At 38.4% G+C, this 14,218-nt stretch overlaps 2 protein-coding genes across 2 annotated transcripts in view; one reads left to right on the forward strand and one right to left on the reverse strand.

Moving 5' to 3' along the window:
- The first annotated feature begins 4,755 nt into the window (after window positions 1–4,755).
- LOC109952635 (extracellular calcium-sensing receptor-like) lies at window positions 4,756–8,907 on the forward strand. Its single transcript, XM_020587810.1, has 6 exons — window positions 4,756–4,931; window positions 5,154–5,451; window positions 5,598–6,392; window positions 6,818–7,045; window positions 7,125–7,248; window positions 8,012–8,907. The coding sequence occupies exons 1-6, from the start codon at window positions 4,900–4,902 to the stop codon at window positions 8,905–8,907; spliced, it is 2,373 nt and encodes a 790-aa protein (XP_020443466.1). The 5' UTR covers window positions 4,756–4,899.
- A 2,513-nt stretch (window positions 8,908–11,420) lies between these two features.
- LOC109952633 (extracellular calcium-sensing receptor-like) overlaps window positions 11,421–14,218 on the reverse strand; it is an 11,743-nt gene continuing 8,945 nt past the window's right edge. The window contains exons 7-8 of the mRNA XM_020587808.1: window positions 12,785–12,852; window positions 11,421–11,534 (exon numbers count right to left, since the gene is read on the reverse strand). Coding sequence (XP_020443464.1) covers window positions 11,421–11,534; window positions 12,785–12,852 — 182 coding nt within the window. The remainder of the gene's footprint in view (window positions 11,535–12,784; window positions 12,853–14,218) is intronic.

The following is a 14,218-nucleotide window of genomic DNA, read 5'->3' on the forward strand; positions in this document are numbered from 1 at the left end:
CCAGTGCTTTGGTCCAGTTCTGCAGACTCGACCCTCTTGTTGCATCCCCGTGGGAATCCACGGCAACTCACCACAAGGAAGCCGACTGTTGGCAAGCAGAGCAAACAGTCGGGGCCACAACACAAGGGTCCCCCGAGGTAGGCTTGAAAGCTTGTAAAAAAAGTATAAAATACAATGCAAACGCAATAAAATGTGTATCCCTTGTAGTCCAACTCCACAAATGTTTACAGAAAAGAGACATAGCAAAAAAAGCAAAACAGAAGCCCAAGGAAACTTGAAAAATCACACACAAAAGAGGCAGAGCTGTTGCAGCTTGTTGCCGCTCCGCATGGGGCAGAGCCGGAGAATAAAAAAGAACATGATGGGAAATAATTCTGAAAACTTTTAAAATACATTGGTAAAGACATTTTAATAATATTTTTTACATAATCATTTGTTAAACAGACTCAGTTGGAAACACATTTATTTGAAATACGTCATTTGTAATGTATTGTAGTGTCCACAAATCCATTTTGGAAGCAATGCTTTATTCCGAGGGACTCAGAGTTTTCATAAATAATACATTAGACTTTGATTCTAGGCAGTGAGAGCAGCAGAAGACTGGCACATGCAAACGTCTCTCTGGAATATCTCTCCTGATCAGATGGAGATCCCAGATCCTATCTCCAGAGACCCCAATCCCACTCTCTTGTGACTTTACAGAATTACAATGCACACCTCTGACTTTAGACAATAAGTTTCAACTAATTCTATCACGTCCAACACACTTGGTGCCCTCTTATCTGATCAGTTTCCAAGGTAGCGAAACACAGGAATGCAAAGGGAACGTCCCTTATCTGATTCCTCTCCAGGAACACTCAGACACCAGAATTTTCCTTGTTTTAAAACAGACTCTCTTTTGGACAAAGAAATGTCTATAGATGCTTGACAAATAAACTATCATCAGATACTTTGTTAATCCTGATGTCCTAACTCTTCAGTACTGCTTAAAGGGTTACATAGTGAAGCCAACACTCTGAAGAACTCCTGGCCACCTGAGAAGCAGCTATTTCTGTGAGCGAGCTCAGAAATCTGGTGATGACAAATTTGCCCCAAGTCGTCAGCTCAAGGATTATCTCAGAATTCTGGATCTCGCTCAACTCTCGCCCAAAGAACCTCCAAACCAGTGCTTTTCTCCTCCTGCTAACAGATATGTGCACTCTGTCTCATGAAAATAGTAGTTAGCTATTAGTTACCCAATTAAAATATATAATCTGTAACAAGTTATTTTTCCTGCTTTGTGATTAAACCCAGAATTTAGCTCTAGAGTCTAGTTCAATTTTTGATCAGAATAACAATCTTCCACCATTGCTAACAATAGGCAGTTTGGTCATTCATTCATCAGAACATTCACAAATGTACCATTTACATTACATCTTTCATCTTGATCATATTTCCTGTGTTCATATTATAAATACATTTATTTAAGCCTATAACTGGCTTCATTATGTCATCTTTGTGTGTCTCCTGTATAGAATGAATGGACCACCTCAAAACTCAACTCAAACGTATTATATACAAAAACACACAATTCCTAGCCAACAACTCACATATGAATAGTTTCACTATAGTAACAAAATAGGTAAATATTTGGCAAATCAACTACAATGTAAAAAAAACAAAAGGCAATCAATACATCCATACTTGATGTTACAGGTGAAACTGTTCATAATCCACAGGATATTCATCTATTTCAAGCCTTTTATAACAAACTATACTCCTCTGAACACCAACCAAATGCATCTGAAATAGATATTTTCCTAAACAATATAAAATAACCAACACTATCCATTGTTGTCGCTGATGAGGCTGATCACCGTGATGTCGTATGCAAACTTGATGGTGGTGTTGGAGCCATGCACAGGCCTGTAGTCGTGGGTGAAAAGGGAGTAGAGGAATGGGCTCAGCACACAGCCCTGTGGTATGCCGGTGTTGAGGAAAATGGTGGAGGAGCAGATGTTGTCTGACCTAACATACTAACATGACCTAACAAAGTTCAGAATCCAGTTGCAGAGGGAGGTGCTGATGCCCAGGTCCCCAAGTTTGGGTCTCCGAGCCCCAGCCGACCCAAAGCCTTTCTTTGCAGAGTTTACATGCTGATGCCCAGGTCTCCAAGTTTGGTGGTTAATTTGGAGGGGATGATCATGTTAAATGCTGAGCTGATGTCCACGAACAGCATTGTTACATAATTATTGTTGTTGTCCAGATGTCTGAGTACAGAGTGCAGTGCTGTGGAGACTGCATCCTCTGTGCTCCTATTTCTGTGGTAGTCAAATTGGTGGGGGTCCAGTGTGGGTGGGAGACAGGTCATCAGGTGTGCCAGGACGACAATGCCAGTCTGTCGTGGCAAAAATCAATACACAGGGAGAATCACTGCAGTGCCAATCATCATTTATTGAACAATATTTTATGATAATGGTTGAGAGGGCGAGAAACAGAATCACCTTTTAGTCGGGGCCCCTGCAGAGAAAGCGAAGCGGTCAGTCAGCAGTTCTAGTCTTCTCCTCGGGTCTTCACACACACTCCTGATCAGCTTTGCAGCTAACTATATGGGCATTTCCCAACTTCCTGTAATTGTCCATCTTGACGTCCAACCGGGCCCCCACCCTGGTTACACTTCTCTATTTTGGGAACCCCCCACACACTGTGCTAAACAACAGGAAGTTTGACGCCCGATGTTCTTTGCAGAGACCCGTACAAAGGAGCAGAAAGTTCACCCTAATGTTGTGCATTAACTAATATTACCTATTAACTAAGTTAATGACTATTAACTATATTCTGATCCTATTCTGATTATATTCAGTTTGCTTTTACCACTACACGCTCTAAGCACTTCATGACAATGGGTGTGAGTGATACAAGGCACGTCAGGGTGGAATGTTTTGGCACTGGCACAATGGAGGTGGTTTTGAAGCATGTTGGCACAACTGCTTGGGCAAGGGACAGCTTAAAAATGTCCGTAAAGATGCCAGCAAGCTGTCCAGCACATGCCCTGAGCACACGTCCAGGAATGTCATCAGGACCAGCAGCCTTACATACGTTGGCTCAGAGCAGCATTATCAGCATGAACAAAATTGTGAATCTTGTAAAATTAGCTTCCAGAACCCAATAGAAATCAAATCACTTGTAACAAGTTCACAAAATAATCACTTACATATAGGACTATTTCCAAGAGATGTTCTACACAAGAAACCTAGTTCAGCACTGAAATCTTGTAAATCCCTCCACCAAGTGGGTGTCAATCGAAATGCAGTAACACAATATACTGTATGTAGTCCAAATCACACCCACATATACAGGGTTATTCAAAAAGAATGAACCGATTTCATTACGCAATATTTTATTAAGGCAAAGTAATACAAAACTCCAGCCAATTCACAAGTATTCTACTCACAATCAACTTTTATTTCACTTGCACCATTTGGGTTAGCTTTTTTAGGTGTCTTGTCTAATTTTTGTTCTGCATTTAGTCATGCCAATTGCCATCCCCAGCCAAAATGTAGCCTGAGCAGCCAAAAGGCAAGCTCCATCACCAAAGCAAGACCTCAATAATGATCTGATGTACAAGATGTGTACGATTAAATTCAGTCATGATATAATTAAAATTTTAATAACAACAATGTATGGCTAGCTGTGGAATACTTCTACTTTTTTCCTATTTTTTCCCCTTTTCTGGCACTGGTTTGATTATGTAAATAACAAGCAGATACAGTATACTGACTTGCTCTCTGTTAGGCTATCTTATTTACAAAAAATATGAAGTTAGTGTTTGCAGCCCACACGATATATAATGCTAGACAAAAAGATATGTTTTGTGATGTTTTTGTATGACAACATATTTAATTTTAATATATTGAAAATATTCAATACATTGTCCCAGCGCTGTTGCCTCACAGCAAAATAGTTCCGGGTTCGAGCCCCAGCCGACCCAAAGCCTTTCTTTGTGGAGTTTACATGTTCTCCCTGTGCATGCATGGGTTTTCTCCGAGTACTCCAGCTTCCCAACTAAGATGTGAAAACAGTGGAGCATTTTATAGTAAAAAGCCAGAAATTTATTTCAAGAGTTGGTGAAGACTGAAACAAAGCAAAAAAGGGAATTAATATTATATTTAATTTACAAAGGGACATACATATGACTAAAAGCCAATGGAAATTTGTCAGCTGAATGTGTAAATAGAACAATGTATGCTGATAAAATCAACATTTCAACTTTACAAGGCATAATGTTACATTTATTGCTCATTGTACTGAAGTCAGGTAGCCAAAAATTTAATAAGTGAAGGTTCTATATTTTTATTGAACCAGTTACTGTACTCTGATGGGAAATCTCATTGACTCTACATACTATAGGTTTCATCCTCCTTTATTTTTTGGTGTTTAAACTGTAAATATATATTCATTTAAAAACAGCATCTTCGTAATATAAAATAATAAAAGGTCATTTATAAGAAGAAAACATATGTAGCATAATTATTACTATTTTCAGTTTGACCACCTCCATGCCTTCACCTTCCTGTCCCCACCCTATAGGTCAACAGAGAATAAACAGTGATGCTCTATTTTTATTATGCTAATGCAAAACATATAAAATGCCAGTACATGCTTTGGATTTGCATTGAGATAAATATCATGCCACCCAGCGCTTTAGTTCTTGCAGACACTATGATGTCCACGCAGAAGTGGACAGTGTTGGGCTGGGCACTTCTACAGCTGTTGGTGGTGGTGTCTTTCTTTCAGGCTGAGGAGCTGGTGTGCCGGCAGAGAGGGGATCCTGAGAACCCACAACTATCTAAAGAAGGGGACATTATATTAGGGGGAATCTTCAATTTCCACAGCTGGAAAGACAGACAGGATACCTACATGCACAAACCACTGCCACTGGAATGCACCAGGTAAAATACAGCATAGAAGTGAGTTTATATTTAACATATTGCAGAAGAAGTGGGTACATGTAGAAATATGTAAAGTTGATTAAGTATTACAATTACATTCATTTTATAAAAAAATAAAATACTCAGTAGTATTAAAGCCAGGAAATATTTTCATTCACTATCCTATTTTTTCTGTTTCAAGTACTACCACGAGTACAACTGCTTAAAAATGTCTGCATCAAGTTTGAGTTTCAGAGGGTTCCAGTATGCTCAGACTATGATTTTTGCCATTGAAGAGATTAATAACAGCACAGACCTACTACCTGGCATCTCCCTGGGCTATAAGATGTATGATAACTGTGACTCTATTACCAGAAGTGTGAAGGTTGCACTGCTCTTGACTAATGGTAATGAAGTTGTGTCTGCACCAACCGAGGCACCATGTAACAGACCTGCAGAAGTGCAGGCCATTATAGGAGGGACCTCTTCCTCTCCTTGCATGGCTATAGGTACTGTCATTGGACACTTTTATATCTCACAGGTGGGTAAAATTGGTAAATGTTGAATTATATTTATTAAAAATAATGATTAATCTACAATTATTCCAGCAGGTCAGAGCAAATGTGAGTGCGGGAATGTTTTATATCTTACATTTTTATCTTGGGAGGTCATTTCTTTTTCTTGTAGATCAGCCCCTCTGCCACCTGTACTTGTCTCAGTGACAAAACCAAATACCCATCCTTCCTCAGAACTATACCCAGTGACTACTATCAGAGCAGAGCCCTGGCCCAGTTGGTCAAGCACTTTGGTTGGACTTGGGTTGGAGGTATTAGAAGCAATGATGATTATGGAAATAATGGCATGGCTACATTCACTGAAGCTGCACAGCAGCTGGGCATCTGTCTGGAGTATTCTGTGTCTTTCTTTAGAGCAGATCCACCAGATAAAATAAAAAAGATAATTGATATTATCAAGGCTTCCACCTCCAAGGTGATTGTAGCATTTCTTTTACATGTAGATATGGATGTGGTACTGAATGCATTGTCTCATCACAACGTGACTGGGTACCAGTGGGTAGGTAGCGAGAGCTGGATTATTGATTTTCAAATTGGAGAAAAGGATACACATCACATTCTGGATGGTGCCATCGGCCTGTTCATCCCCAAAGCACAAGTCAGTGGCTTAAAAGAGTTCATATTAGATGTGAAGCAACTCAGTTTATCTAGTAATGAATTGTTTACAGAGTTCTGGGAGACTTTATTTAACTGTAAGTTCAAACGGTCAAACTCATCAGCAGAGAATCAGAGAGAATGTACTGGACATGAAGATCTGACTGGAGTGAAAAACAGCTACACTGATATGTCACTAATGCCTCTATTTAACAATATCTATAAAGGAGTGTATGCTGTGGCACATGCACTTCATAATCTTCTTGGCTGTAATAAAACATGTGACTACAAAGTGCAGCTAGATCCACTCATGGTGAGTTCAACATTAAATAATTCAAAACTTACTTTTAATGTTAAGCAAAGTTGCTGAAATGTTGAATAATAATTTGGTGCAGTTTGTGTATTAAGCTGTTGAGCCAACAGGTTTGTATAATGAACTATCAATACCTATTTTCTTAGATTTTACAGCACATAAGAAAGATTCAGTTCAAAACCAAAGAAGGAGATGTTTACTTGAGTTGTACTTTAAAATTTTTGAAACTTACTGTTTATATATTACTTAATGTTACCATTTTAAATTTTTTCAAAAGTTACTTTTACATTAAGTAAAAACAAAATGAACGAAAGAAAGAGCAGTTGAATTACATGAATAAAAAACTGGTACAGTTTATCTATCTTGCTGTTGTCCCAACTGGCCTACATTATGATTTACATAAGTAAATTAATACCTGTTCTTAGATTTTACAGCACATAAGAAAGATTCAGTTCAAAACCAAGGAACGAGATGAGGTTTATTTTGATGAGAATGGAGACCCACCGGCAAAGTATGAAATTATAAACTGGCAGCCAACAGAAAATGGCATTGTGGACTTTGTCACAGTTGGTCTGTATGATGCATCTTTACCTGCAGACAAACAGCTGAGTCTGCAAAATAAATCTTTATTTTGGTCACAGAACTCACAACAGGTAAGCACGTATGTGATTTCTGTACTTGTTATTTACAGTATAATCATCCTAACTGTATTACTGTTACTGTATCATGCAGGTGCCTGTGTCAGTTTGCAGTGAGAAATGTCCCCCAGGAACTCGCAAGGTTCTCCAGAAAGGAAAACCTGTCTGCTGCTATGACTGTATCAGATGTGCAGAGGGAGAAATAAGCAACATGACAGGTATAGTAAAACATAATGGCAAAGTCCCCAAGGTTTCCCTTATTTTGTCCACCCAATTTATATTGATGAAGCAAGGCTAAATGACAATCATGCATTTGTGCAGTGCAGCTTCACAAATCACAACTTGCTTAATAGTTAATCAAATATAGAAAACTGAATATTATCACCTTCATGGATTTTTTGCAGGACTGTTGTATTGTAAATTACATTACAAAGATGAGGACACTGTCTTTTATCTTTTCTCTCCCTTCTTTTATGGAAACAGTTTTTCTGTTGAGCAAAAAAGGCTTTGACATTTTATTTTTATTTAAACTTTATTTAACCATGATGAAATGTCCCTTGAGGTCTGAGATGTCTTTTATACGGGTGCCCAAGTTTTTAAATCCAAAGGTACATTATCTGGTATCGATCCCAACACCTATGCCATTTGCTAAAGTTTGTGTGTTTTCTTTGGGTCTAACACTCCTGTAGTTGCAAATATGTGCTGTGATGTGTTAAAGGATTACAGAGTCATATAAACTAAAACTTTCCTCCTACAGAAAGACTCTTACTGTTGACGAGTAGTAATTCACGTTTGACTACTCTGGAGTCAATTAGGTATGAACTGCAAATGAATTCGGAGGCCTACATATGTGGGACTCACATCTATCTATTTTTAATTCAAGAATAAAATTTCTGTCTTTTATGAAAGGAAAAGAAATACGATAGAAAATTGGTACATCTACTAAACAAGACTGACATCTATTTTAATAACATTTTTTAGATTCTATCACCTGTGAGCAATGCCACCATGAATCCTGGTCCAATGAGAGAAGAGATGCCTGTGTAAAGAAGGAGGCAGAGTTTCTATCATATGAAGAAATTATGGGAGTACTGCTCACTGCAGCGGCCTTATTTGGAACATGCATGACTGCTGTTGTGGCAGCCATTTTCTTCACATACAGGACAACTCCTATTGTCAGGGCCAACAACTCTGAGCTGAGCTTCCTGCTGCTCTTCTCCTTGACCCTGTGTTTCCTGTGTTCTCTGACCTTCATCGGCCGGCCCTCTGAGTGGTCCTGCATGCTGCGACACACAGCATTCGGCATCACCTTTGTCCTCTGTATCTCTTGTGTTCTGGGGAAAACTATAGTGGTGTTAATGGCCTTCAGGGCTACACTTCCAGGCAGTAATGTGATGAAATGGTTTGGGCCTGCACAGCAGAGACTCAGTGTTGTGGCTTTCACTCTCATCCAGGTTGTTATATGTATCCTCTGGTTAACTATTTCTCCTCCTTTTCCATTTAAGAATTTTACCCAGTTCAAGGACAAAATCATCTTAGAGTGTGCTCTGGGATCAGCTGTAGGCTTTTGGGCTGTACTTGGGTACATAGGCCTTCTGGCCATCTTATGTTTTATTCTGGCTTTTCTTGCTCGGAAACTGCCTGATAATTTCAATGAGGCCAAACTGATCACCTTCAGCATGTTGATATTCTGTGCAGTCTGGATGACTTTTATTCCAGCATATGTCAGCTCGCCTGGGAAGTTCAGTGTTGCTGTAGAGATATTTGCTATTCTGGCCTCCAGTTATGGGCTACTCATTTGTATTTTCCTTCCAAAATGTTATATTATCTTACTGAAACCAGAAAAGAATACAAAAAAGAATATGATGGGGAAATAATTTTGACAACATTTAAAATACAGTGGTAAATGCATTTTAGTAATTTTTACATAATAATTTGTTAAACAGGCAGTTAGTTGGAAATGTATTTGAAATGTGTCATTTGAAGATCTGTAATGTACTATTGTAAAATGTTTCCACTGTAACCTATATCATTTTATTTGTGGAATAGCAAATGGATATGACAGAATTTAACGCAGTGTAATATATAATCATATGAACCAGTGTATGTGTGATTAATGAAAAATAAATGCACAAGCCCAATAATGAATTTCTTTCCATTTTCACCTTAATTTGCTTTAGGTTTTTTTTAGTGAGAAATAGGTAATTGTTATGTGTAATTTTATTTTCCACCAGATTTAATTTTAAATTTTTTTAATTTGCTCAAGCAATGATCTTTATTATAACTACAGAATGTAGAAAGAAATTCTTAATGAAATGTTATGTATTTGCAAAACTGTTTTAAAGATTGTTTAATCTGCTTGAACTTTGTAATGGCTTGACCTGTGCACTTGAAATGCTGTGTGTGAGTATGTGTCTAAGTGCAGAGACTCAGATCAACAGGAAGCAAGCGCAGGAGTAGACTATGACTAAACTGTCTGCAAGAGAGTTGTGAGTGGGTATAAGTTCTTATTGTTTGGCTTTATATTATCAACATTTATCATCATTATAGGAAATGTTTAGCCTTCTATAATCAACATTATAATCTGCATTAGCAAATATACTTACATGTTTATTTCAGTATCATATGCTTTATAATTCCCTTTCATTTAACCATTTCACTTGTCTTTGAGAGTGCAGGAGACTTATGGCTGATAATAACAGAACATGTGTAGGCTGTAAGAATCTGACAGGAAACCACAAACAAGAACAAGGCCAGGTTGCATAGCAACGCTGCCTGTCACAAGGATAGATGAGACATGAGAGAGAGGCGCTGTCCCTAAACTGTAGACGTATGTAGGTGTGCAAGGTCTGTCTGGTTCAGAAGGTCAGGATGTTGTTCTTAGAAATTCACAGATCCAATCTGCCTGACAACAAGAATACCAATGAGGGGTCAGAACGAGGTCAACAAACCAACCAAGGAATGAGGATAAAGGACAACACGGATGATGCCAGATCTACCTACATTTGCATATTCAAAAACTGTATTATAAATTCTCTGGGCTCAGGAGAATAGGCGTTCCTCTTTGTCCTGAAGGCACGTTGAACGGTTTTGCTGTTTAGGATCAGGGCCTCAGATAGAGATGGAACCCAGAACTCTGTACTGCTTTTCTTCAATATTGTAATAAATGTCTTGAAGACAGATTTGACTTCGAGCATTCTTCATAAAAGAACATGCAGGACTGGTTGAGTCCAACAAGAAAGACCAATACAAATGTTAAAATGCTGCCTAATGTTATGCTTGGATGAAAGATTTGTGAAAACTGTAAAATCATTAAAAAAACTTTAATGAAAAATTTGTGCCTTATCCTTTTTTCCATTAACTTATTATCAAAGAAGGTGAAGACAGCATTGAATCACAATAAACTCATTTTATTGGCACTGGTGTGGTTCTTCTCTGTCATCAACCGCAGAACCACTGTCATTTCGAAAGCTGCACTGACACTGGTGAGTGGATTAAAGAAAGACATCAGTGACAACAACCCAGTAAAGCTGAGACAGTGAAAGACCGTATTCTCATATTACTGTGACTTTAGGTAGAGCTGGATCTGAGCATTCTCTGATCACATGGTATGTCATAATGACAGTGGGAGAAATAATTTTAGGAAATAAGCTGTTTATGTAAATGACTGGCTGTATGCTAAAGTGACCATTTCTTTTAAGAATTTGGCAGATATTAAATTACTTAGAACATTACTATCTTCTGGTGCAGGAGGTGAAAACAGGACTTTCAAGTATTTCTATAATATAGTCTCTGAGGTATGGAAAATATTTTTTGGATTAGTTTCTATGATTTAACCTGAATTCTTAGGACATCACATTATAGTGATGGCCTCCCCTACTACAGATGCTTGTTCTCATGGGGACGAAATCTTGTCTGACTGCATCCAGGCCCCCTCAGGATTTGGTTTCTCTTTTTAAAAATTCAACTATATATGCTGGGGTTGGGCGGGTTTTCTGTTGAAACGTGTTCTCGTATATTGAAAAGAAAAGACTAAATATAAAGATATTTCACAGTTTAATTCGAACCCGGTTCTTTTGTCTGAAGGCCCCAAGAAGTAACACTCAGGATACAGGAATCAGCTTCAAGTGGATTTATTTTGTTCTGGTTAAATGCAGAGTTATTACAGCGCTGGGCTCTGAGAGATGACAAGTCTCCAAAAGCATTGATTATCACAAAATGTTTACATTTATCTTCTGGGCTGGGACTGCCCCCGTCAATATTCTTAGAATGTTCATATAGGCAGTCTGTGTGTGTGTGTGTTGTTATTTCCGGTGTTTTCTCAGTACTAAATATCCTGACCTTTGAATGCCCTAAGCTCAGACAGTTTTAGAGAAGGCCCTCACTTCACTCACTTCCCGTCTACACCTGTCACTATGAGCGTTGCTAAGCCCTGGTTCCTGTTGTGGTTTCCTGGAGATTGCTTTTCAGGTACTGCTATTGGCAGCTGCAAGTCTCTTACACTCTTTAAGACAAATAAAATGGTTAACACAAAAGTAGATTATAAGGCATATGATACTATTATAATGCATATGATACTAAAATAATCCTGTAAATATATTTTTATGTATGTTATATAATAAAAACCCTAACTAATTATTCATTCCTATCTAAAAATGAAAATCACCCTAACATTTCCACAGGTCAGTTTTGTTGAAAACTGATGCCCATTTTTGGACTATAACTGCCCATTTACTCAAGATTTTGGGGCTGGGTTATAGACCTTTTGAGTCTTGGGCAATTCTGTACTATTCAGTGTTCTAATGTTAAAAACAATTAAATTAAGTAAGCCTGTTTTTGAGTTACATTCGGATTTTTATCTCCTCATGAACTGATGAATCCAGTCTAGTCCTCACATTTACTCTAGACAGAAACAATAAAAATCTATAGATAGTCTAGAATTTGTAAAACTCAAGAGAAAACAGAAGAAATGAAAATGAGTGTTCCTATTTTTAGCTCCTCACCACCACAAGCTTAGCATGCAAACACGCTCTTAGAAGTTCATAAAAATGAAAAAAGATGATCTAAAATGTACATATTTTAATTATAGGAAACTGAACATATGATACATGCAGATATAATAGGAAGAGATGGAGTGCTTGTGTACTTTCAGCTTTGCTTATGCACTTTGGGTTGTGGTGAAGGCTTTAGGAGTTTGCACTGCTCTTGGGCACTGGCAGACCCCCAAAACCTTCTAATGATAGAGAACAGACAAAATATTTCTGATGTCTGGGTCTGATGTAGTGAAGGAAGGCTTAAGAAGTTCAGGGGTCTATGGTCTTGATGCAGAGATCTGGAACACCTTTATTGGAGGCTGAAGTGAAGCTCCAATTTTTAATGCAAGACCAGAGTAGAGGTCAAGTGTGATGCCAGAGAGGGTGAGGATTATTTATTATATTTACTATGGTGGACAAACCAGAACTGTAGATAAAAATGAATGGACTAAGCTTTGGAGTTCCTCTGCATCTGGAGCTGTCCTGGATCTCTGGAAATGGAGGCCAGAAAGAATCTGTGATCTTATTATATAAACCAGGAATGTGTATAGTGCAAATTGTGAACTGGTGCAATATTGCTAGCCCTGTGAGCCAACATATGAATGGAGATATGGAGGGATGGCTGACATCCTGGGTGCCAGACAAAACGGAAAACAAAGCAGGCAGCCAAGTGCCTAAGAGCTGCTTCAACCTTGGTTGATAATGTCAGTGGTTGCGGTACTGTCAGAGCGGACAAGGGTGGTTTAAGGTTCCCTTTTGTGACCACAATGGGATGAATTTTGAACAGAGCTGAGGAGGGATGTAGAGGTTTGAGGAATTGCCAGAGTTCAAACAGCTATGCGTCTGAGAACCATTTTGACCTAGATTTGCCCCCAAAACCCACTGGAGCAGTGGCATCAGTGATGGGGGTTAATGTTGTGAGGAATGTGAAGGAGATGATCGGGAGAGACAAGGAAGGTGTCTAGAAGGTGGACCAGGTGTTGAATCCTGTAACTGTTCTACAGAATCCAGCAGGAGGCCTTGGCGAAGGTGTCAAGTAGCTTTGGGCTGCTTTTATGGCTGAACATGAGTCTGACTGCGAAGTAGACTGAATCTCACCAACGTACTCTGAATAGGTGGCAATAATCCAGATGAAGAGGCAAGACCTTCAAAGTGCTGGCTTAAAGAGCCAGGCACGCCTCCCTGCAAGTTTTATAAATGGATTGTCACGTATTTCAGGGAAAGTCATCACTGGACATGAACTGTGAAGCTCAAGACTGAGCTGCCATGAAGAGCTGAAAGATTGATTAAAGGATTGTGATTCTGATGATGTTATTGCTGGCTTTGTTATGTAATGCATGAACAGGGTTTGAAGAGAGCTGCGAGTGGGCTGGAGTCAGTCCCAGCTAATACTGGGTGATAGGCGGGGTATACTCTGGTCAAGTAGCCAATCTATCACACAGGGCTGACACTTGGAGACAGACCACCACACACACCCACACTCACTCCTATGGGCAATTTAGTCACCAGTCAACCTAAACTGCATATCTTTGGAATGTGGGAGGAAGCTGGAGTACCCAGAGAAAACCCACACATTTATTTATTTGTTTGTTTTTAAACTTCTGGAATTTTCTGACAAAAAGAAAAAACAAGCTAAAATGTTTTTGTCTATGAAAATAGAGATTTTATTTTTTGGTTAGATTTTTAAAAATGTTAAATATGAAATTGGAAAAGATTGTATATTTCTTTTTCCTTAATTACATATACTGGGTGATATAATTACATAAAATATTAGAATAAAAAATAGTCTGCAGTGTAAAAATGTTAGGATACATTAGACACCTTCAATCAAATGAATACATGCCCAATTCACAGTTGGTTAACAAATTATTATGTAAAAATTATAATGGCACCAAAATGCCATATATTAAAAGCTCTCAGAATTATTTCCCCATCATATTCTTTTTTGTATTCTTTTCTGGTTTCAGTACGATAATATAACATTTTGGAAGGAAAATACAAATGAGTAGTCCAAAACTGGAGGCCAAAATAGCAAATATCTCTACAGCAACACTAAACTTGCCAGGAGAGCTGACATATGCTGGAATAAAAGTGATCCAGACTGCACAGAATATCAGCATGCTGAAGGTGATCAGTTTGGCCTCATTGAAGTTAT

Source organism: Monopterus albus, unplaced genomic scaffold (assembly GCF_001952655.1).
Source record: "Monopterus albus unplaced genomic scaffold, M_albus_1.0 scaffold480.1, whole genome shotgun sequence".
Lineage (NCBI taxonomy): Eukaryota > Metazoa > Chordata > Actinopteri > Synbranchiformes > Synbranchidae > Monopterus > Monopterus albus.

Excerpts from the sequence above, each read along its gene's own strand:
- LOC109952635 (XM_020587810.1), top strand. The coding sequence starts at position 4,900 with ATGCACAAACCACTGCCACTGGAATGCACCAG. Across the intron at positions 4,932-5,153 it reads CTGCCACTGGAATGCACCAG|TTTGAGTTTCAGAGGGTTCC; the intron begins GTAAAATACAGC and ends GTCTGCATCAAG. Across the intron at positions 7,046-7,124 it reads GGTCACAGAACTCACAACAG|GTGCCTGTGTCAGTTTGCAG; the intron begins GTAAGCACGTAT and ends TGTATCATGCAG.